This window comes from Prionailurus bengalensis, chromosome A1 (assembly GCF_016509475.1).
Source record: "Prionailurus bengalensis isolate Pbe53 chromosome A1, Fcat_Pben_1.1_paternal_pri, whole genome shotgun sequence".
NCBI lineage: Eukaryota > Metazoa > Chordata > Mammalia > Carnivora > Felidae > Prionailurus > Prionailurus bengalensis.
Window position 1 is genome coordinate 108,946,197 of NC_057343.1, and position 23,492 is coordinate 108,969,688.

General features: G+C 40.0%; 1 protein-coding gene across 3 annotated transcripts in view; it reads left to right on the top strand.

Annotated features, from left to right (window-relative positions):
* CDC42SE2 (CDC42 small effector 2) overlaps positions 1-17,347 on the top strand; it is a 120,895-nt gene extending 103,548 nt beyond the window's left edge. For 2 of the 3 annotated variants that reach the window (XM_043587014.1, XM_043587033.1), the window contains 3 exons: positions 10,432-10,533; positions 14,434-14,550; positions 14,985-17,347. In XM_043587014.1, coding sequence (XP_043442949.1) covers positions 10,432-10,533; positions 14,434-14,532 — 201 coding nt within the window. In that variant the 3' untranslated portion in view covers positions 14,533-14,550; positions 14,985-17,347. The remainder of the gene's footprint in view (positions 1-10,431; positions 10,534-14,433; positions 14,551-14,984) is intronic. The other variant, XM_043587022.1, reaches the window with a different exon arrangement.
* The last annotated feature ends 6,145 nt before the right edge of the window (positions 17,348-23,492 follow it).

Consider the following 23,492-nt stretch of genomic DNA (forward strand, 5'->3'; position numbering starts at 1 on the left):
CTCATTCTCTCTCCCTCCCTCCCTCCTTCCCTCCCTCCTCCTTCCCTTCCTTTTTTCCCTCCCTGTCTGCCACTCCTGTGCTTTCTGTCTCTCTCTAAATAAATAAAGGGGAAAAAGAAACCCACATAAAGTTTAAAATTTTATTCAGGGAGTGTAACAGGTGAACAAATGGGAGTATAATGCATGGACTTGAGGAAAGGTCAGGATACTAAGAATTGCCAGAGGTGCTGAGATTTGAAGGCAATATTAAAGCATCACATATTGAAGGTATTAGCAATTGAGTGCCTGTGTTTAAAGTGCTTAGAAATGTGCCTGGCATGTAGTAAGACTCTTAAGTATTACCTATTATTTATTTTAAGCTATTCACCTGTAAGTTTTTAGAACCAGTATTTCTAAACCATTGAGCCATCAGAGTAGCTGGGGCCTGCAGCTAGACGTGCAGATTTTTGGTCCCTCCCCAAAACTGCTGTATCTGAAATCCTGCAGGTAGAGCTATGCAGCCTGTGTTTTAACAAACTCTCCAGGAATTCTGATGTACAGAGAAGTTTGAGAACCACCACTTTTGAGGTTCTACCCAGTATAAAACCAAAACAGTGATGGCAGTTGAGGTCTTTAGGACACGGCATTACTGTGAAGCAGAGATTAAAAAAAAAAAAAAAAAAGCTATCAGATAAGTGACTTGCGCACAAATAGGAACACCAGAATTTGCGTTCCTTCCCTCTTTTTAAAAACGTCTTTCACATAAAATAGTTCTTTGAGAAATAGTTGGTCATAATACTGAATAAGACAGGTTTTAGAGAAATGAGCTGACACTATTTCAAAAGCCTTCTCATTTAGCAGTCATTTCTTGTCTAGTTATTGTCAGGCACAGCTCTGGTCATAGGGTAACTCTTAGTATGTTAGGGAAATCAAACTCTGAGTATATCGATTATGATACGGTGTTTTAGGTGCTAGAATAGAAATAGCCTTTTTCACTCCATGCTCAGATCAAGGAGCTCGCAAGGTTGAAATAGCCTTTTTCTCTCCATGCTCACCAGGTTGAGTTCCATCTGGGTCTTAAGGAATAATGGGCAGTTGCCAAGTGAGGATAGGTTTGGGGTGAGGGTGTTCCATGTATTTGTTGATATTAGTGCTATAAAAGCTACTGTTTTCATTTTTTGCCTAAGTGAAGACACACTTTTCTTTTGCTCCAAAAAAAAAAAAAAATCTCAAATCCATCTTTATATTCTAGCTTTTATTACTCTGTTTTTTCTGTTACATGGATTGGTTGGTTAATAGGCCTCTCAAAAGCAGCTCATGCCCCCAGGGAATCAGTATCATAGAAAAAAATTACTGTTTTAGAAATGCCTGTTGCCTAGTTATACTGTCAATATTTCAAAACATAAACTTATTTCAGAGGTTCCCAAAGTTTGTTTTTTGGTCCCCTTAATACTTTGAGTAACTTTTCATGGCACCTCTAAGCCAAGAGAAATTCTTTACAGATTTATTAACTGGTTTTGTGCAGACAACTTAGTAAACATGTATGTCCTAACATCTTGGTTGCTTTAAAAAAATAACAAATTGAAAGAAAAAATTTTTATTTCCTTTGAATATAATCATGATTACTGACGGGATATCAATGCCTGTCCTTGTCAAGCCATGGAATCAGAATGAATGCCACCAACTCTCTTTTCTAGTTCCATATTGTTTCTCGTACAATGCTTGGGGTTTTTTCATAGCAACCACAGAAAGCACTGCTTTGCAGAGATGTGCCATTAGAAAGAGCATATGGTCTAATTGTAGCCCGGAGTGGAGGGGGCTGCAAGAGCACCTGGTTCCAGGGGTCCCGAACAGACCAGGTTTGGCCACTTGCCACAAATCAAATCCAAAGGCAGGGAGAAACAAGACAATTTATTTCAGTGAGTCCGACACTAGGGTGAGAGTAGACTGAAGTCTCAAAGCCTGTCCAGAGTGCCGAAAATACCAGGTTTATATAAGGATAATGTGGGATAAACATGGTTGAATGCAAACAGGCGGGCACTGAAGGTCAAGTTGATCATTGTCTTGGAGTCAGTCACATGGGGTCTTGTGGCTCAGGACAGTGCTCATTGCTTAAGGGAGTAGTTTCTGTTTCCTTCAGGGGATACTTTGCCCACAGGGTCTTTTGCCTGACTTAAGAGATAAGCTGGAAAGGAGAACTTAATCAGTTGGAAAGTACAGCCTAAAGTCAAAATGGAGGTAGTTGACATTCTCTTTCATAATGTTGCAATTTTGAATTACCTTTATTTACTAAGTTGAATATCATTGGGTTTCCCTCAAATTGAAAATATTGTGTGGGGCCCCAAGATATTTCCTGGGAATCATAGGTTTATTTGATAAAATACACAGGTGGGGTTCACTTCTATTTTGTCTGGGTCACCAAGCTGTCAGTAGCATATCTTTCTTTTTCTGTTTTTCATTCACTTGGGCTGCACTGGTGTGAGTGATTGCTACCTAATAGCCTGAAGGCACCAGCTTTTTTCACTGTCTCAGGTGGCACTTTCATTTTTTTAAGTTCTATTTATTTTTTTTTGTGATCTCTACATTGAACATGGGGCTTGAACTCAGGACCCCGACATCAAGTCTCATGCTCTTCCGACAGCCAGTCAGGTGCCCCGGCACCTTCATTTTCTTAAATTTTTTTTTTTTCAATGTTTATTTATTTTGGGACAGAGAGAGACAGAGCATGAACGGGGGAGGGGCAGAGAGAGAGGGAGACACAGAATCGGAAGCAGGCTCCAGGCTCTGAGCCATCAGCTTTCATTTTCTATTCACTGTGTGCCCATTTCTAGAAGTACCTACCTGTGCTCTTAGCTTATGCCTCCTGTTGCCCTGTGGGGCTTGGCCACGAATTGTTCCTCAATGGCATGTGTTTGCACACTAAACTGCCCAGATGGTAGTCCTGAAGGAAGTTCTATTTAAGTGATTAAGTAATCACTATTTCTCTAGAAGCTATACTTGGTTAATATTCAAGAAATATGAGAGTGCAATATTTGTGGGGGGGGGAGTATTTATATTGCTGTAGAAATGTGTTTAAAAAAGGTGTGTTGAAAACATGAATGTCATACTATTCATAAATTTATTCATAAAAAGTTTGTTGATAAATTGCTGTGTGTTATATATAGCCCTGGCCCTTGTGGATTCACATTTTATATGCCTGCCTATATAGGAGCACATCTCCTGTCCAGGGGACAGTTTAAATTTGGTGCGAGATGTAAATTTTGCTTTAGTAGGTGAATACAAGGCAGTCAGGGAGTCCTGAGTGGGAGTAACCCCAGGGAGTAAAGGAGTCAGGCCTGAGTTAGTGAACTGAAGGAACAGGAGGAAAGATTCTTCCATGCAGAGTTGTGGAAGAGCATAGTATACTTAGGGAACTTGAAATAGCAGATGAAAGCTTAGAATGCATGGAAGAATGTAGTTGAAGATGAGGATAGAGAGAAAAATAGGATTTCCATAGCCTGTGGAGTTTTTTATTTATCCTGAAAATTTGGGAAGCCTTTGAGGGATTTGAAATGAGTAACACAATCAGTTTTGTACTTTGGAAAGGTACACCTAGATTCAGGGTGAGGTGTATTGGAAGGGGAAAAGAACACTGTAAAACTGGAACCAGATAAGTGAGGGACTCCTGACTCCTGCATTGACGTAGGTGAGAGGCTCAAGGGCCCGAAATAAGGTCGTGGCAGTAATGTGGGGATGGAGGGAGGAAAGCGGCAGACTCCCCAGGATAGTTTGCTAATTGGATGTGATCATATGAGGGAGAAGGAGTGGTGAGGGACAGCCCTCAAACCTGGCTGGAAATACTGGCAGAAATGTTGTTGACCAAACATGGACTGAAGAGGAGGAATGGGCTATGCAAAGAAAGTTGTGCGTTAAGTGCAGAAGCTTGAGTGTCCTCTGGCCTCATCAGTAAGCAGTTGAATGTATAGTCTCAAGCCCAGAAAGTAGAAAATAGACTCACTAGTTATCGGCATAGACTTGATAAGGTAAAGATGTGCGAGAGGGAAGAAAAGACACCAAAGGTGCCAGCTTACACAAGATCAAAAAAAAACCCACAGAGATGTAAGGTAGTGGATGAGTGAGGAACCAGAGAAGAGGGATCTGTTGGAAGAAGAATCTCAGAGTAATCCTTTCTCTACTTTGTATGTTCTAGGTTTTTGAAATATCTGACTGGTAATTTCACTAACAGTTTCCTAACGGGATATTATTGTTACAACCACAGCATCCATTCTCCCCCTCGTCTGTCGTATAGGAGCCATCGTTTGAGTGGCAGACCCCCCCCTGCTCCTGGTGATTCCTGATTAGGTCTGTGCTGCTCATAGGGAACTGCTGTCCCTCTGCAGCGACTGGGTTTGAGTTTGGCTCAAGGAAGGCATTCTGTGGATGAGAGGGGTTGGTTCAGGACAGGGCAGAGAATTCAGATGCCAGAGGAAGTTTTGTGGAAACCTCAGGGGGGAATTTGTCTTGTTTTTAATAAAGCGCTATTCTGTATGTCAGTAAACACGGACAGAAGGCCTTAGACTTGCTGCAGCTCTGTTGGCTACCAGCCTGACAATGAAGCTGACAGGAGGGCACAGCTGAGAAAAGTGTAGAGAAATTTTGTGGAAGCCCTGAGTACACTGAACACCTTGCCCCTGGGCCTTACTGTGTAAGCCATTTTTGGTTTTCAGCTATAATTTTATTTTCAGAGAAGGAACATGTGATGGGAGTGCATGAATGATGGATGCGAATAGCACACACACCCTAAGGTGACAATGTAGCCAGCTCCAGTGTCACATGGGAGCTCTGCAGTGTAGTTTTCAAGGACCTAAAATCTCTGCCGGTAGTTTTGGGGAGGAAGACAGGAAGTAGGTAGGGTATGATTTTAGAATTGTAAAGTATCATGGGGCGCCTGGGTGGCTCAGTCCGTTGAGCGTCCAACCTCGGCTCAAGTCATGATCTCGCGGTTCGTGGGTTCAAGTTCTGAGTCAGGTTCTGGGCTGACAGCTCCGAGCCTGGAGCCTGCTTCAGATTCTGTGTCTCCCTCTCTGCCCCTCCCCCACTCATGTGTGCGCGCGCGGGCACGTGCGCACGCTCTCTCTGTCTCTCTGTCAAAAATAATAAACTTTAAAAAAAAAAAGTAAAGTATCAGAAAGGAGGAGGACAAAAGTTCTGGTGGAAATCAGAAAAGGAATTGTTTATTATTCATTGTTGTGTCACATAGTTTTTACTAGTAAACAAGACTTAGGTTTTTGTGTTAAGTTGTAAAGGTAGGAGAAAATTCACTAAAATAACAAATCTTTAAAAACTTACTTTAAAAAAACTGATGAGGAAAATTACCACATGTACACAGAAACAGGGAAGAGAACCGCCTCACCCAGGTATGTAGCACCCAGCTTCACTAGCTGTGGATGGGGGCCCCATCCTGTGTCACCTGTGACCCTCTCGCCTCAGCTGGAAAACTTAAAGCAAGTTCATCCCACACTATTTCAGTATGTGGCACCTGGCTGTTTCTGTCAGTAGAGCACGTGACTCTTGATTCCCAGGTCATTGAGATCGAGCCCCACATTGGGTGTAGAGGTTAAAAATCTTCAAAAAAAATTTCAATATGTGTGTCTAAGATTAAACTGCTTTAAGGAGGCATCAGTAACATTCAGTAAATGTGAAGAGATATTTTTCCTTGTCTCCTTCCTTGACCTTATGCAGAATAACAGTATTTCAAGGATAGCAACAATTATTCAAAAGGTTGACACTCTTAATAGAGTTCCCTATAAAGAATAGAGTACGTTTCCAGGAAAAACGATGACTCTGCTACTGACAGCAGTTAATACGTATCAGAGTGAGTGCACCATTTCCTGTTTTTCTTTGCAGAGGCCCAACTGTGGAGTTCCCCTTGTTTACCCATGAGTTAAATCTTGTCTCTGTCTTACCACAGAGGTGTCCTACTCCTTAAATGTCCACAGTGACTAAAAAGTAATACATTTTTGTATTTTGAAATAATAAATTATATTTGGAATCTAGGTTTTCGATTTATTGATAATGTTAGAACACAGATCCAAAGAACATTGCAGTCTGTGTGTGCATCTATCCTTCCTTCCTTCTCTGGAACCTACCACCTTGATCATTATTTTTCTCTACTTCAGTCTCTTTTACTGCATCTTATCAGAAATTAAGCATAAATCCAGTCTTTCTCATCTTAAATGGAAAAACGGCTTTTTTCCTTCGGCTGCAGCCTGCCCTCTTGTCCCTGTCCTAGGCTTGTCCAGTTGTTTGTGTCTGACTGCTCTGTTTCCTGACTCCTACACACTTTTCTGCCCCCTCAGTGGTCTTCCATTCTTAGCCCTCATGAAGGTGCTCACTGCATGTTGCTGAATCTGAATATGCAGACATATTCCAGCCTTGACCTGACCTCTCCCCAGCTTTCCACTGTTTGCCTCATCACTCCATGACACCTAGAAGAGGATGCACCTGATTTTCCTCCTCCTTTTCAGGCATTTTCTTTGTAGTGTCCTTTGAGGGATTTTTTTTTTCTCTGCCCAACTTTAGGATTCCTCTGTGCACTTGTCTTCCTCAGAAGTCCCCTTAACTTGTACACCTTTATTCTGCTGGTGAGGGGTGCCTTGGTGGCTCAGTCAGGTAAGCGTCCAACTTTGGCTCAGGTCATGATCTCATGGTTTGTGGGTTCGAGCCCCATGTCGGGCTCTGTGCTGACAGCTCAGAGCCTGGAGCCTCCTTCGGATTCTGTGTCTCCCTCTCTGTCTGCTCCTTCCCTGATGGCTCTCTGTCTCAAAAGTAAATTTTAAAAAAATTTATTGTGCTGAGTGGTGAGACTTAATTTCTTATCTCTAGTTTAGCCTCTTTCAGAATCCTATATCTGTGTATCCAACTTGCCCTCTTGGTAACTTCACTTGCATGTCTCACAGATAACTCAAATTCAGTGTGTGTTAAACTCTTTCATGTTCTTCCTAAAGTCTGGCCCTCTTCCAGTATTCTCTGACCCTGTGAATTGTGCACATTGTTCTCAGATATTCTTAACTTCTGGCTCTCCCTTCTCAAATCCAGTTAGCAACCAAATGCTGTTGATCTTGCCCCCTAAATACCTTTTAAATCCAGCCAGTTCTTTCCCCTTCACCTGCTGTCAGCTAAATCCAAGTCCTCTCTTTCCACCAACATTACTGCAGTAACTTCTCCTTTGGCACCTCCAGCCTCCCTGCCAGCTGCAGATATCACAGAGTGGCTTTTAAAACCAGCTTGTCATGTCATCAGGGAAGGAAGGACTGAAAGCTTCAACGTCTGTCCCTTAAATCAGTATCGGATTACACGGCATGAAGAAACATTCCAGTATGTAAGGGAAAGCCAGACTCTGAACTCAGTACTCACTGTTCTCAGATTTACAAATTAGTTATTTGTTCTTTGCTTTTCATTAAGAGAATAGTCTCTGTTGAACATCCTCCCTCAAAATTCAGAATGTTTTAGTCTTAGAATTTGATTCACAAGCTGATCCATTTGTTAATTCCTTTCAGGAGACCTTTCTGGAAAGGGTTGGGTGATGGCCTGAGTGCTGACTCTTCTCCCAACATCTTCCTGCAGTAATCCATTTGTTAGAATGAATCACTTCATGTGAAGCTATGGGCCAAGTGTAGCCTTGTGCTAAGACAAACATAACTTCCAGGGGCAATGATGAAGATTGAGCTTGAGAAGTTGCTCCTGTGTGGTCAAGACTGCCAGTGGCCTGAAGTAGATCTTTCTTTCTGAAATATGCCTGTCACTTGTCTGCCTAAGAGGGCCCTCTGGCTGAGCTGAGTGGCACCCTCAGCTATCATGAGCTGTTGCACCTGCAAGCTGGTTGCACAAGCCCTTAGGAGGAAAAGTCTGCAGGTCTGCAAATGCCATTATCCCATGGAACTTAACTGCTATCCTTTTTCTTCACCTGGAGCCATCCACCCTTTCCTGCTTTGTGGAGGGTGCCAGGAAGCTAGAAGTCTTTTCTATCAGTCAAGGGGTTTACTGGGGAAGAAGCCCCAACAATTTGTCTTGCCTGGGTACTGAGAAAATTCTTGTCTTCTGCTGGCAAACATAAATTATTTGGTTGTGCCTGGACAAACAACTTTCTCACCCAAATTCACTGGAATGTAACAGGGTAGCCAAGATGAAAAAAGCTGCAAGACTATCATTAGCTTCTTCTTTCCCTACATGAATCCTAGAAAAGAGAAGATAGCATCACTTCCTAAGGCTCATTTATGCTATGTTATCCCAGATGAGAATAGTGTGAAGGGAAGTACGTTAAATGGGATGATAGAAATAGATAAACTAGGAGTCTGGGGAAGAGATGGAAAACAGAGTGGGAAGGATGGTGCATTGCTGATACATGGCTCCCTGGTGAAAAGATGCTGTGGGTGTCAAGTCTGATGGAGGGGTCGGCAGTCTGAGGCTCCTTTAGGACACCTGAAGTAGGAACATAGAATAAAAAGCAGGAAATCTCTGCCTTTGTGCTGACAGAAAATTGAAGAATGTGATACCTTCCCTTGGTTTTCTGATAACATGAAAATTTTCTGTAATCCTAGGAAGCAGGGCCCCAAAAGAATGATTGAATTTATCAACCCTTCAAAAAAGGACTTGAAGTAACTAAATGGAGCTTTAAGTACACGAATGAGAATGTTTTGCTCCAAGTTTTACAGACTATAATCCATACAGTCAAACATTTTGAGAGGGAAAAATGAAAACCTATAATACAAATTCTCAGATTAGAAAATATTGCAGTGATGTCCTCTCATAACAAAGCTTCTGAAAAGATAACCATAAATGAGAAATAATACATATCTACTAAAAAAAAAGGTCTAGAACTGGGATCATCCAACTACTGCTTATGGTCCAAATTGGGCCTGGTACTTGTTTGTTTAAATAAATGCTCACTGGAACACAGCTCCACTTAATATGTTTATGCATTGTCTGTAGCTGCTTTTGTGCCGAAAGGACCAGAGTGGAATTGAAGCTATGACAGACTGAATGGCTTACTTACTGTCTTGGCCTATAGGAAAAAATTAGTGGATTCCCAAAGAGAATCGAGTAAAGTTACTTTCCAGTACAGTAAAACTATAAAGAGAAATAAAAATAATGGATGAAAATATACACAATCCACTGTGCACATAACAGGAACTACAGAAATTACAAAAAGGAACACAAGGTGCATTAAAAAACATAATAGAAGAAAACTTTCCCAAGAGACAGTAAAACTTATGTTCAGATAGACAAGGACCACCACCTGCCATATAGAACCCTGGATGGAAAAAACCAATGAACTTGGAGGCAGTCCAGTGTCACTGTTGAACTGTGAGGATGAACATAAGTATTTCCAGGGAAAAGCTTAAGCTGCTTTTGGGATTCTAAACAGTAGCAGTAACAACTAGAGGACAGTAAAAACAATCTTTGGTGGCTCCTAAAATTAATGCATGAACCCTCCATTTGTGTGGCTTTGTAGAAAATAAATTTTTAATCATGAGGGGCTGTTGCTTGAGTCTGTCTTGTTTTTAGGATTTATCAGGATTCTAGCAACCTTTCAGTAGATGTAGATACACTCCAATTTCTAGAATATATTAGATCCCAGTTATATAAGGGGTTCATGGAAAACTTGGGACTGATTTAAGATAACCTTGGTCTCTGGAACGATCTGATTCTCATGATCTCACGATCAGTAAAACAGTTACCCTGGAAATACCTCTCAATGGATGAATGGGCATATTGGTGAAGGAAGGATTGTAGCTGGTAGCACAAGTTACTGGGAAATAGGATTCTGTACCCTGTCAGAGGTGGTTGTCAGAAATTAGGACTTATTAAGGCACAGCCTAGTATAAGTTTGGATAGGCTTTCATTCCCAGTCAGTGCAGACCCGAAAAGAGTGAACAGGCTAGGACCAGATCTCCTCCAGACGGAGCAGCTGATTTATTTCAGTGTGGAAGAGTTTTTGGGTGTAATCTAAGTAATAATAACCATCAAAATAACGTCAGTTAACCATGAAAGCTAGAAAGTGATGTTAAAAATCAGAGTGTTGTACTCAAATCACACTGTGTTCTTTGCTAACAATAGTGGCGACTGATGATAATTTTACATTTGTCTTATTTTTTTAAACAATGAAACCTAAATGGTTATTGTGCAAACAAGCCAGTGGCTAAAGCTATGCCAAAAAATCTATTTTAAATTCTGAATAATAATATGTTGTTTTGCTTTACGGGTCGTGTGTGTGTGTGCACACGTGCACATGTATCTCTCTTGGGATTTCATCATATGAGGTAATTGTGGTAGTCCAAGATTTCGGGATCCTGGTGTCTTGGGCAAATTTTATTATGTTATTAAAATCATTCATCTGTAGTATATAAATCGATCAGAGTAAGTTTGTTGCTAATAAAATCATCTCTCAATACATTATTCCCTATATTGTAGAAAAGGCGCCGGCGGATTGACCGAAGTATGATTGGAGAGCCAACAAATTTTGTGCACACAGCTCATGTAGGATCAGGAGACCTGTTCAGTGGAATGAATTCCGTAAGTGTTTTGATGGAAGATACAGATGGGGTCTTGGGGCATAGACCTGTGTCATCTGTATGACAGGCACATACATTCTTAATGGTGATACAATGCTCATTGAATGTGTTGGCACTGAATATAAATACATAACCTGAGTATATAGAGAAGAAAATAAGAAGTGAAAATTTAATCTCTTCCCTAACTTGCCAAACTATGCATTTGTTTCTGCCTTTCTCCTGAAAAAAATACTTTAAAGGACTTGAACACCAGCCTTTTAGTAACATTAATCTTTCTGTTCTCTTAAATTTACTTAGTTGCCTTTTGCAGACCTGTTTATCACTTTTACCTTATAAAATATTAGCCTTTACTTGATACTAGAATGTGATTTATTCATCACTGAAATGTAAATAACTTGGATACTAAGAAGAGGATTAAAATTTGTGCATATTTGCTCTTATAGAGATTTCAGTGTATTTCAGAATAGACTTTAGATTTATTCACTTGAACTTGTATATTCCTTAATTTTCATCCAAGAGGAAAACAGTGCACTAGAATAGAAGCAGCACCAAATGAGGGTTTGTCAGGGCTCTGGCTCATTATTGCCCTGAAGTAATAAGCCACTAAGTATCAGGAGCCTCTTTGCCCAAAATCTAAAGTAAACTAATATACCTAAATGGTCTCTGAAGTGTTTAGAACCAGAAAATTAGTAAGACTTTTATAGATAGAGAATTGCCCGTTGTCTGCTTACTTGGCAGAATTAACAAAAGACTTTACAAGAGAGTAGAGACTTTTAAAATAGGTAGATGGTTATCCTGGATACAGCAAACAAGTTTGTCACATCAGTTACTAGGTAAGCAAAGGAATAACATTTGTAGCTTCCTGGAAAGGAAACAGCTTGTTTGTTTTAAATCTGTAGGAAAAGTACTTTGTTTTGCTCAACTGCTTTTGTGGAGTTGTAAGAGGTGTCAGGTTGCTATCAAAATACAAATTCAGTAGCTTTGTTTCCTGGATCAGCATGAAATAACCAAATGGGAACCTAGGATTTTTCTTTAGAGGGTTATTTTAATACATATAAATAGATTGAATGGCTTCAAATTTTGATGAATTTTTTTTTTAATGTTTATTATTTTTTAGAGACACAATGCAAGCAGGGGAGAGTCAGAGAGAGAGGGCAACAGAGGATCCAATGCAGGCTCCGCACGGTCAGCACAGAGCATGATGGCCGGGCTCAGACTCGCTGAAGTCAGATGCTTAACTGACTGAGCCACCCAGGCGCCCCAAATTTTAATTTCTTAATAAATGTCTTCCCCAGTTCAGGTTTTTAAAATTCATTTTAATTTAAAATGAATTAAATTTTTAGTTCATGGTATTTAACTTTTTAAATCTTGTTTATGTACATTTCACAATTTCCTTTAAGATTCCTATTCATCATTTTGTCTCTACAAGGAGCCTGTCATTGATGTTGGTGACTATTGTTGCCGTTGATTTAGGTAGAACTTCAGGAAGGACTCTTGAAGGGGCGTCTACTTCTGCTTCATCTGAAGGAGCTGGATCAAGGCAGGCCCTTGGCTGTCTCCAGGCAGCTTTCTCTGCTAAGGGATGGGATTTTTTAAAAAGTGTCATAGCGCATTAGAACCAAATATGTCTCCCAAAGGCTTTTTGTACTTACTGCCGACATTAGTTTTTTGTTTGTACAGTGACAAACAGCTTCTGACTCCTATTGGGCATGGGCTTGGTTTTTTAGTCAGTGCTGTCAGGTTGAATATCATGCCATTGCTGAGTTTCCTGAAAGTCTCATTGATAGGTAAAACTTGTCTGAGCCTGATATGGTGAGAGAATTTTGCTCTTACGCACAGTAATAGTGTAAGTGAGACAAAAGCATAAATGTTGTTTATCCAAAGAAATAGTTTGCCTTGTTAGTTTGTCCTAGACTGAGCAGCATGTGTTAGGTACATGGCTTGATGCACATGAAACAGCTGTGCAATACGGAATTATTGAATGGTCAGATGACTTAGAATTTGTTTTCTCCTAAATAAACTGTTCTTCCCAAGATAACCTTTTATACTAAATTTTTGCTAGAAAAGGATTCCATGACTGTTTTAATAATGTAGACTTACTGTGTTAAAATACAGACACAGTCAAAATAATACATTAGAAAACTTAAATCCTGGGGTTTGAAATTGAACAATTGAGTTTTAGAGGAAAACCAGTTTCTTTTCTTGGTTAGAATTAGCATGACGTTATGAATCCACTATGTAAAAATACAAAGATTGTATTTTTTTTTTTTTTTTATAAATAGGCCCTAAAATATATAGAAAAAAAGTAACATGTTAGGTGGGAAATTATTTGGTAGGTAAAATCAACTTTGTACCACAAAAAAGGAGCAGAAAATGAATTTTAACTGTAGCATATGGACAGTACTATGGCCTTCTCAGACGGGGATGTTTATTGAAAATAAATTGGCCTATAGATTTCAGGGTTTTTTTTTTTTTTTAATAAAGTAGTCATTTTAAATGTGAAAACAGATAAAACATGTGATACCACTAGAATAAGATGTTCAATGTGAGTAAAATTTTCAGTAGATGGGTAAAAATTACCCATTTGAGAGCCAGTTACATTTTCTTACTTAAACCCTTTTGGATTCTAAATAAGCTATGCGTTTTATATTTTGCTTTTCTGTTAGAATATATTTAAAACTGCCTTGCTCAGAAAATAGGCAAGTCTTTACTATTTTCTTTAAACTTACTGACTCAGCATCACCAGTGAAAACACCACACAAGTCATGTTTTCTATTAAGTGCTTACTAAGTATTTGATAAGTAGATTAATAATGGATGTTGTCTGTCGTGTCCCCTCCCTGGGGAACCATGGAAGTGTCAACTGGCTGGCTGAGCTGATTGCCAGGGCTCTGTGACTCTTCAGTTAGGTCAACACCTCTGAAACTTTTTTACCTCTCTTTTTTCTAGCATTCTAGCCTGATTCTCTCATTCACTGCTTCCAGTGGGGTATGAAGTAAGATTGGAATAATGGATGATACACTTAGGGTACTTCACAACTTGCCAGTAAGTTTATGCACCTTTGTTTTAGCCCAGTAAGAGAGAAAATACCGCACCATTTATGTATCTCATACATCAGAAAATAGCCCTTTTGGGTGGTTAGGACAGATTATCATGTTGACTCTTTTACAGATAGGAAGACTTACCTTTAGAGAGAATAAATACTTCACCCAGAGTTAACCATATTAATGAATACATTTGGACTACCATCCAAGTCTTTGGATGCCTAACTTTAACACTATCAAGTATGTAAATTCTATCACATGGAACTTTAAAAATTGATCTTTGGTCCAATTTCATTCATAATTATTTTTGTCTCTAATGGACGTGGTTCCATACGTGAGGTGTCTGTATACTTTGAGTTGATCTGTATACTTTAGACTGTTTTTGAAGTGTTACCAAGTACATTGTGAATTACAGAACAGGGATTTTGTCACTGGTAAATGGGGAGAGAAAGAGACGGCCCAGCAAGTGGTTTTCTAGCCTCCTCAACTTGCCTCAGGGCAATCAGACAAATTTAAGTCTAGGGGCGCCTGGGTGGCTCAGTTGGTTGAGCGTCCAACTTTGACTCAGGTCATGATCTCACTGGTTTTGAGTTCAAGCCTAGCATTGGGCTCTGTGCTGACAGCTCAGAGCATGGAGCCTGCTTCAGATTCTGTGTCTTCCTCTCTCTCTGTCCCTCCCCTGCTCGCGATCTCTCTCAAAAATAAACAAAATATTAAAATAAAAATTTAAGTCTATAAAAATGGAATTTTTTTCTATAAAAAGTATGCTTTCCACAACTGCTCACCTGGAATGTTGAGACCAGCATCTGCTGCATTGTCCCTAGTTGCTGACTTGGTTCTGTTTCTGTCTTGTTCTAGGTTAGCTCCATCCAGAACCAGATGCAGTCCAAGGGGGGCTATGGGGGTGGCATGGCCGCCAGTGCACAGATGCAGCTTGTGGACACGAAGGCTGGATAGCCCCGCGTCCCTTCTCCAGTGAGTACCCAGCTCCCACACGCCAACAGCATAGCTTGTGAGGGCTTGGAGTTAAAAGATACATACTTTGTTCTCTTTAGAAATGGTGAATTACTGAAAAAGGGCAAACATCTATTACTCCGTTGAGTGTTTCTAGTGATCGTTGTAGGCACTTTACTTTGAGTATTAGTTTTAGGTTGTTCTTCTCAAATGCTTTAAGACATCCAGTTGGGAAGGAGGCTTTGACAGATTGTGTCCCTTAAACAAAAGTGAAATTACTGATTTGAGTATTGATACTGTGGGGAATGCCGTATATCATGAAGTACCTTTATATTTTACACAGCGTTATTAATATATTTTTCATGATAAACTTTGAAAGAGTTGTCTAGTTTAATTTGTAAAGGATGAATCCTTAAAGTGTAAAAATAATTTGGATTTTTCTTTTGGTTTTATAGGTCATTGTGAATTTGTGTTTTCTCTTTTCACTCTTCTTTAATTTTGTTGTTGTTGTGATTCCTTTTCAAATACAAAAAGAAGTGTGATGGCATCTTGTTCACCCTGTTGTGATTTCTCCAGTGAGATGTTCTTGTTCTGCTCTGAAGAAGCTGTTGTCAGATGAACCCTGCATTTCCTTCAGCTGGCATGCATGCCTTTGGACTCACAGACTTTGGATTGTGGCTTAATTTTTACCAATATGGATCTGATCTTAGCATGATCTTTTTTGTGAATGCTAGCACTGTTTTGCTTTTTTTTTTTTTTTTTTTTGCCATTTGAAACATTTCTCTTCCATCTCCAACCCTTTGCCTTATGAGTTTGTTGGTAAGGTAGGACCTGCTATTATTTGTTAATTTGTCACCATTTATGTATATTTTGGAAGGTATGACATCCATAAGCACAATGATCATTTTTATTCATTTGAAACTTGAGCAGAATAGATATCTGCATGCTTTATGAAGTTGCTTCATATGGGAGCCCATGGGATGCCAGAAAGGAGTATTTCTTTGCTGCTGTGGGCTGAGGGTAACTGCTGCTATTAGAGAAAGGTTAGCTGTGGCACCAAGTCTCGTCAGTTTCACACAAAGAGGCCTAACTGTAGCTTCTTTTAAAGTTAAAATCTGGCATTCATAAGGCATTCATTTGGTTGTAAATGTTCAATATATTTATTTTGAGAGCAAGGACCTGGGATTGTAAACAGGTATGGTTGTGTATCAGCGTGTTGGGGTGATGCCCTCATCCAGTCTCATTGTGTACTCATTCTGTTTTTACTTGTTTTTATTTTAGTTTTATGGGATCCAGTTGTTTCCACTAACAGTTTGTTCAAGTCCTGGCCGGTACTCCTAACTTCACACTCTAGAGTCCTTGGCCTTTCCATATTCACACTTCTTTCAGGGTAGTGGAAGTTACCAAGAGCAATTTAGTGACTTGACTGAATCGTTGCTCATGAAAACAGTCTGGCTGGTGATTCGTGAGAAACCTTTGCTCAGGCTCCAAAATGTTTGTTCTTCACAAATTATGTATATTTCAGATAATTCTGTAAGTACTTTTCCTTCCCCTGAGGGTGTAGTGTTAAGACAGTTAGTGGTTTTGTAGTCTTATTAAAATGTTTAAATCCAGTGTCTAATTCAGTTCTGACTACACTTTGTAGGGTTAGCATTTTATGCAGCAGGTGGGGCTTAATTGAAAATGTAGAGAGCCAAGAAATTAGGTAACTGGATAAATAATGGGTTTATATAGGCAAAGCAGGCAAGCATTTCTCCACCAGTGCTTTTGAATTTAAGTTACCCAGTGCAGTGGGGGTGCTAGGTAACTCGGTGCTTGTGTTTCTGCACTTTTGAGTCTTCTTAGGTGTCAACCCCACACGGAGAGAGAATCTGTGAAGAAAAACATCTATGCTTAGTAGTAAAAATAGGCAGTTAGTTTAATTTACTCTGTGGATACTGCATTCTGGAATTTGCTGACCTTGGCCTTGTCAGTACTGATGCTCTTTAGTCTATTTTGACTTTTAAAATTCGTATAACTTTTATACTTATAACTCGTGGAATCACAGTACAGGGAGCCATGCTCCTTTTTCCTGAATTCATGATTTGATGTTACTCTTTTTCTAATTAACATCTTCTGTGTGGACCAAATACTCCAGGAGCATTACTATGCTCCTCGGCGTGTAACTGACCTGCAGTAGCCACACTGTGTGCAAGAACATATGCCAAGGAAGGTGCCAATAAATTCAAGGAGACAAGTACAGTTTTAACATACTAACCTTGGACACAGATTTTCTAGGGAGGGTTAAAGATAAGAGTGTGAAGGGTGCAGCTTCCCCACATCCTAAGTGGAATTGTAAATTTTGGGCAACATGTCTCATTTTAAAATTGAGTCTAAATAAACAGGATTGATTGTTAGTGGTTTGCTGAAACAAGGGTTAACTGATGCCATGGATTCTAAGAGTGATCTGCGTTCTATACAAGAGCTGCTTTCCCCTGGTGGAGGCATGAAGTGGTGCCAGTAAGCACAGACCGGGAACGTTAACTGTGGTGATGGGGTTTGGCATTTCCAGTGCAGCATTATCGCCTTTCAAGTGGGCCTTTGGAGATACTTTATATATTAGCTTTTACTTTTGTTATTAAATTATAGCAGTTTCATTATAGAGAGCAAGTTTGCCTTGATTTTGTTTAAAATGACTTCTGCTCAGCTCCCAGAAGATAAAATTGACATATTTTTATAATATAAGCATACTTTTTTTGTACATTGTGTTCATTCAGTGTTGGCTTGTAGATATTAAAAAGAAAGTATTGATTTTGATTCAATAAATGTTTTCTTTCCATCCTGGTTTGGTTTTTCATTTCTCTTAGAGCCCCTTTTTAGCATTCTTGTTTTTGCATGACAGTAATCACAATTGAAAATACAACCCATCGCTTTTTAAAAGAGAATTTAAATTTGTAGCCACACAGTAAGGAAGCTGTGAGCTGCCACATTAAGCAGTTCTGGAATATTTCCAACACGACAGCAAGTTTGCTCCCCAGGAAAAACTTGGCAGTGTCTGGAGACATTGTCACATCTTCAGGGAGGGGCGCTACCGAACATTTATCCAGCCCCCAGATGTCAGAGTGCCACCATTGAGAAACCCTGACTGAGGACAAAGAATGTGTATACACTGACCGGTACATCCAGTTAGAAACTCTCCACTGCACTTGTGCATAGGTCAGGTAGGTTTGGGTGCATCTTGCCAAGTATCAATGAGAAGAATAGGAAGAATATTTCAGGGGCACCTGGGTGGCTGAATTGGTTAAGTGTCCCAACTTCGGCTCAGGTCATGATCTCACGGTTTGTGGGTTAGAGCCCCGCATCAGGATCTGTGCTGACAGGTTGGAGCCTGCTTGGGATTCTATGTCTCCCTCTCTCTCTCTCTCTAGAAAACAAACTTTTAAAATAGGTATGTGTGTGTGTGTGTGTGTCTATATATATATATATATATATATATATATATATATATACATACATGTATATATGTATATATTGCAAAAAGTTTTGATGCCTGTTGTCCTCATTTCATGGCCCAAGACTCAAAGGAAATTGGGTTAAGATGATAAAATAGTAACAATTAAGACATCATGATTAAGAATAAAAGTATCTGAAGAAACTGATGTTGGTTTATCAAGATTTCTACTTTGAGCACGTTTTCAAAACACATGAATAAAATGTGCAAGGACTCATAAGATAAGCACATAAAGGACAAATCTATAAAAATGATCTGGAATTTGCTAAAACTTGCAACTCGCATAGGTAAGGAAATCATTTACCTTCTGCTTAAAGTATGCTTTGAGCACATGGCAAAGAAAGCAACTGAAATGTTACCTTCAATTTATTGTCTCCACCCCGAAGGGTCCAGTAAGAAAACTTTACCACTCAACAACTCATGTTAATCTGACTTTATATCTAAGCACATTAACTTTTCACTCTTACTATGTTTTCAGTGCTTCCTACCAGTTACCTACTTTTGACCCCTCCCCTCATTCTCCAGTCTCCTGATCTTAACGGTTTCTGTCTGGCCTGCCTTCAGTTACCACCTGAATAAGGAGATGGAAATGTTTGATTTGAGGGGGAAGGACTGGTGATCCTGGTATGCAGTCAGGGGGACTGTAGTCCGATTGGAAGGTGACAGCTGGGGAGAGAAGACATTATCCACCTCTCTCTCTCAGTCCCTCCCCTGCTCTCACTCGCTCTCAAAGATGAATAAACATTAAAAAAACTTAAAAATCCTCAGAGTTTCACCTAGTTACCTAAACAAACTCATTCGTTATACATCTGTGCCTTTCAAATGTTCCAGCCGACTATTTACGTTAGACCCCGATTCTTTGCCACAGCATGCTCAGGCGGTGTCTGTTTCTGGGTGTCTTTCAACATCATCGTTTCGATGTTCAGAAATAGTGCAGCAAAGAGGTAAATATCCTTGTTGCTGCTTTTGGTAGTCACTCAGATTCTAAATTCCAAATGCTATGAGATTTGAGTTTGATTTTTCACAAATCTCTGTAGATTTTGCTTACCTCTAATTTTCACTGCTTGGATAGTGTCTTAGCCTGTTTGGGCTTCAGATCTGCATAGGGTGAATAGGAATCTCTTTATAAAACATCTCTTCACAAGTGACACTTTCATGACCAGCACTTCCCGGTTGCCTCGCCTCCTGATAGTATCCGCTTTGGGAGTTAGGATTTCAACATGAATTGTTGGGGGATACACACATAAAGACCAAAGCACTCAGCTACAGGAAGTGAGTGGAATCGTCCCTCTTTAGAGGCAGCCACATCCAACCTGTGCACAGTGGAGCAAAGGCTACAGGCCAGTAGCCTATCAGGATCAGGCACTACTGAAACTGAGAAGCCAAAACCAGCCACCCTCTCTCCCTGCCTCCCTTTTACCAATCTAATATTCCTGAAGGAGACTAACAAGACAGGTAGACATTTTAGAAAAAAACCCAGCCTGTTAGGTCATAGGAGGTGTGAAAAGGGAAACGGAGGATTCAAGTGATCCCTGGTGTGCTAAGCCCAGAAAATGCTCTCATGGGGAAGGAAAAAAAATATCAAAAAGAAATGCTCTCTTCATTCTTTGTGTCTTGAAATTTCAAAAACCTTTTTGCATTTATACTTTCCCACTTCATAGCCTCAATAAACCTTTTGTTCTGAAGACTTGTACCCTGCTCTGGGAGATTATTTCTTCTGAGGATTAGGAGATTTTTCAGTAGCAGCCCTATAATGGAGCGCTTTCTCAGACTTGTGAGAGAAAATTATTTTGAACTCGTACATTCTATCTACAGCCAGACTGTCCGTGAAACGAGATGGCAAAATAAAGATGAGTGGTCAGAAAGTTCTCCACACACCCTTTCTGAAAACACGTACCAAAGAGTATGCTCTGCAAGAACTAGTAGAACAAATTTAAGAGGATAATTCAAAGAAATGCCAGGACTTCTAGGTCTGAAGCTGATGTAGCAGTCTATCCTAATGAGAAGAAACAAGGGGAAGATTTTAGGAAAGCTGGTTATGAGAAGCATCATTAGCTGCAAACTTCACGCATTCAAACATCTTTTACTGAGCACTATGTGCCCAAGGCACTGTTCACACACTGCAGATACAGCAGTGAACAAAACAAATTCCTTTACCCTCCGGGAGCTCTCGTTCTAGTGTTGGGGATGCAGACAGATGGACTTTAAAAGCCGAATAAGTAAATCATGCGAGAGATCACAAAATGACCAGTGGCCTGGACAGCTGGGGATTTGGAAGAAGACCTACAGTTGGAAATGCCACCAGGCTGAGACTGTGATAAGAAGTGCAGAGGCCTGTAGTAACAGGGTGACATAACACGTTCTACTGTCAGTGAGCAGAAAGGACAGTTCTTGATATGCTGGTATAAACCACACACTTGTCCAAAGCTAGGACATGATTTTGAGGGAACAATGTATGTAATTTAAGAACCTAGGACAGGGTCAGCCACGCAAATAAGAGTTATATGACAACTAATTGCCTCTCTTTACGAGTCCATAGATAATCATCTTTTAAAAGCATAGCATAAAAGAATTATTCTCACAGAACACCCCATACATTTTAGAAAATGGCAAAATTCAATGCAAGGGAAAGTCGTGGAGGAGAATGTAAGTGCTAATCTCTTTATGCAAATCCTGGGAGAAGTACTACCTCTAGGTCTGTGTTTATCTTTTACAGTTATAAACAACATTACATGTCAACTATATTTCAGTAGAGCTTGGAAAAAATTATAAGACTAACAAATTAGGGGTGTCTAGTTGGCTCTGTCAGAGCATGCGATTCTTGATCTTGGGGTCATGATTTTGAGCCCCATGTTGGGTGCAGAGCTTACTTAACAAACAAAAACCTAACAATTGAGAAACTTAAATGTAAACTAAAACCATAAATGGAATGAGGGAGAAGGAAGTCTTGCAAGCCTCTTCTTTTACAGGATTCAAAGTTGATGAGTCAATAAATGAAAAGAGGTAACCTGCAGAATAATGCAAAATGCAATGTGTGTAAGTAGGAATGGAGTTAGAAGCAGGCATGGAGACTTTTGTTTTTCATGTAGTTCCGGTTTTCCTGTTGGGACTTCATTTTCTTTATACTGTTAATTTCATAACAGTAACATAAAGTAACAATACCTTTTAAATAATTATCAGGGAGGTGTTTTCAGCAAGATGGCAGGCTAGGATGCTCTAGGCTCTTGTTTCCCACACAGAAACATCAAATACACAATATATGAATCAAAATCGTTTTGTGAAAATGCTAGAAACCAGTTCACCTGCATCAACTAAGTGAACGCCTAACAGAAAAGGCCATGCTCGGGGCACCTGGGTGGCTCAGTCGGTTAAGCGTTCAACTTTGGCTGAGGTCATGATCTCACAGTTGGTGGGTTCAAGCCCCGCATCGGGCTCTGTGCTGACAGCTCAGAGCCTGGAGCCTGCTTCAGATTCTGTCTCCCTCTCTCTCAGCCCCTCCCCTGTTCATGCTCTCGCTCTCTCTCTCTTTCAAAAGTAAATATTAAAAAAAAAACAAAGGCTATGCTCAGAATGGTCAGAAATTTTGAGGCCTTTTGTTGGCCTTTGCCACACCCTTGCTCTTGTGCAGTATGCCTCAGTTGTGAGAAAACCACTTAATTCTGGATTTCTCCCTCAGGACTCCAGGAAAAGAATGAAACTTGCTTCTAACTTTCTGGCTTGTCTGGGGGCTACGTGAGTGATTGGTTTGTCTTGCCAGACTCAACATTGATGGAAATGGTGGCATAATGTGGAAGGTAGATTGGAGGATGCTGGCAACAGACATGGGTGCATGTGGACTCAAGACCTGTGGATGGCTGGGGACTAGAGATCACAGGCAGGGGAACACAAACTCAAGTCTCCTGAGAAGGAGCACGAATGAGATTCTTACGGAAGCGAAACATGTCAGAGCAGTTGCTATGTGGAGAACTGGGACAAAAGCACACACGCCGTCCCAGGGAAGATACATCCCCAGCAAAGAGGAGAAGACCATCAGGCCTTCAGTTGGGCTGATGAGCGAAGGTCTTCCCCTGCATGAAGAGGGGGCTCCTTTTTCAAATGCCCCGATCTCAACAAAAGATCATAAGACATAGAAATAACAAAACACGGCTCATTCAAAGGAACGAAATATATCTCTAGAAACCAGTCTTTAAAAAAATGCAGCTCTCTGACTTGGCACAGGTTTTAAAACAGGGGTCTTACATATGCTCAGTGAGCTAAGTGAACATGGACAAATATATTTTCTCTTCCGGATTATTTTAATAGCATTTTCTTTTTTTCTAAAAGTTTCACATTTTGAATACAGTATAGAATATATGTAACATACAAAATATGTATTAACTGTTTATGTTGTTGGTAAGACTTCTGGTCAACAGAAGCCAATCAAAATTTATTTTCTTAGTAGTTTTGGGGAGTCAAAAATTTTACGTGGATTTTTGAGTACATGACAGGAGGGTGGTGGTTAGCACCCCTAGCCCCCAGGTTGCTCAAGGGTAAACTGTATAATCAAACTATCAAGAGTCAAAGAAAGACAAAGGCAGCAAGAGGAAAGCGATGCAAAAATTCTCAACAAAATGCTAACTAGAATTCATTAGCACCTTAAAGGATTATGCAGATGACCACGTGGGATTTATTCCTAGAATGCAAGATGGGGCACCAGGGTGGCTCAGTCGGTTAAGCGTCCAACTTCAGCTCAAGTCATGATCTCATAGTCCATGAGTTCGAGCCCCGCATCAGGCTCTGTGCTGACAGCTCAGAGCCTGGAGCCTGCTTTGGATTCTGTGTCTCCCTCTCTCTCATGCCCCTGCTCATGCTCTGTCTCTGTCTCAAAACTAAATTAAAAAAAAAAAAAACATTAAAAAAAATAATAATAATAAAAAAAAGAATGCAAGAATGGTTCAACATAAGAAAATCAGTCAATGTAAGACACCACAATTACAGAATGATGAGCAGAAAACTGATATGATCATCACAATTGATAGAGAAAAAAATCATCTGAAAAAATTCAATACAATCTCACAGAAAAAACACTCAACAGACTCTAGTAATAGAAAATATTTGAACAAAATGAAGGCTGTATATGGAAAGCCCACAGCTAACATCATACTCAATGGTCAAAAGACTGAAAGCTTTTCGTTTAAGATCAAGAACAAGACTTAGTTGCCTGCTTTCACCCTTCTACTGGACAAAATACCAGAAGTCCTAGCCAAAGCAGTTGGGCAAGAAAAGGAAATGAAGACATGCATACTAAAAAGGAAGAAGTAAAATTACCGCTCTTCAAAGACAGCATGATCTGTATGTAGAAAGTCCTAAAGATCTCACAAAACAAAGCACAGTTACAACAGTAAACTCCATAACACTGCACATTCTAAATCAACACACAAAAATCGGTTATGTTTCTATATACTAACAGTCCAAAAAGGAAACTAAGAAAACA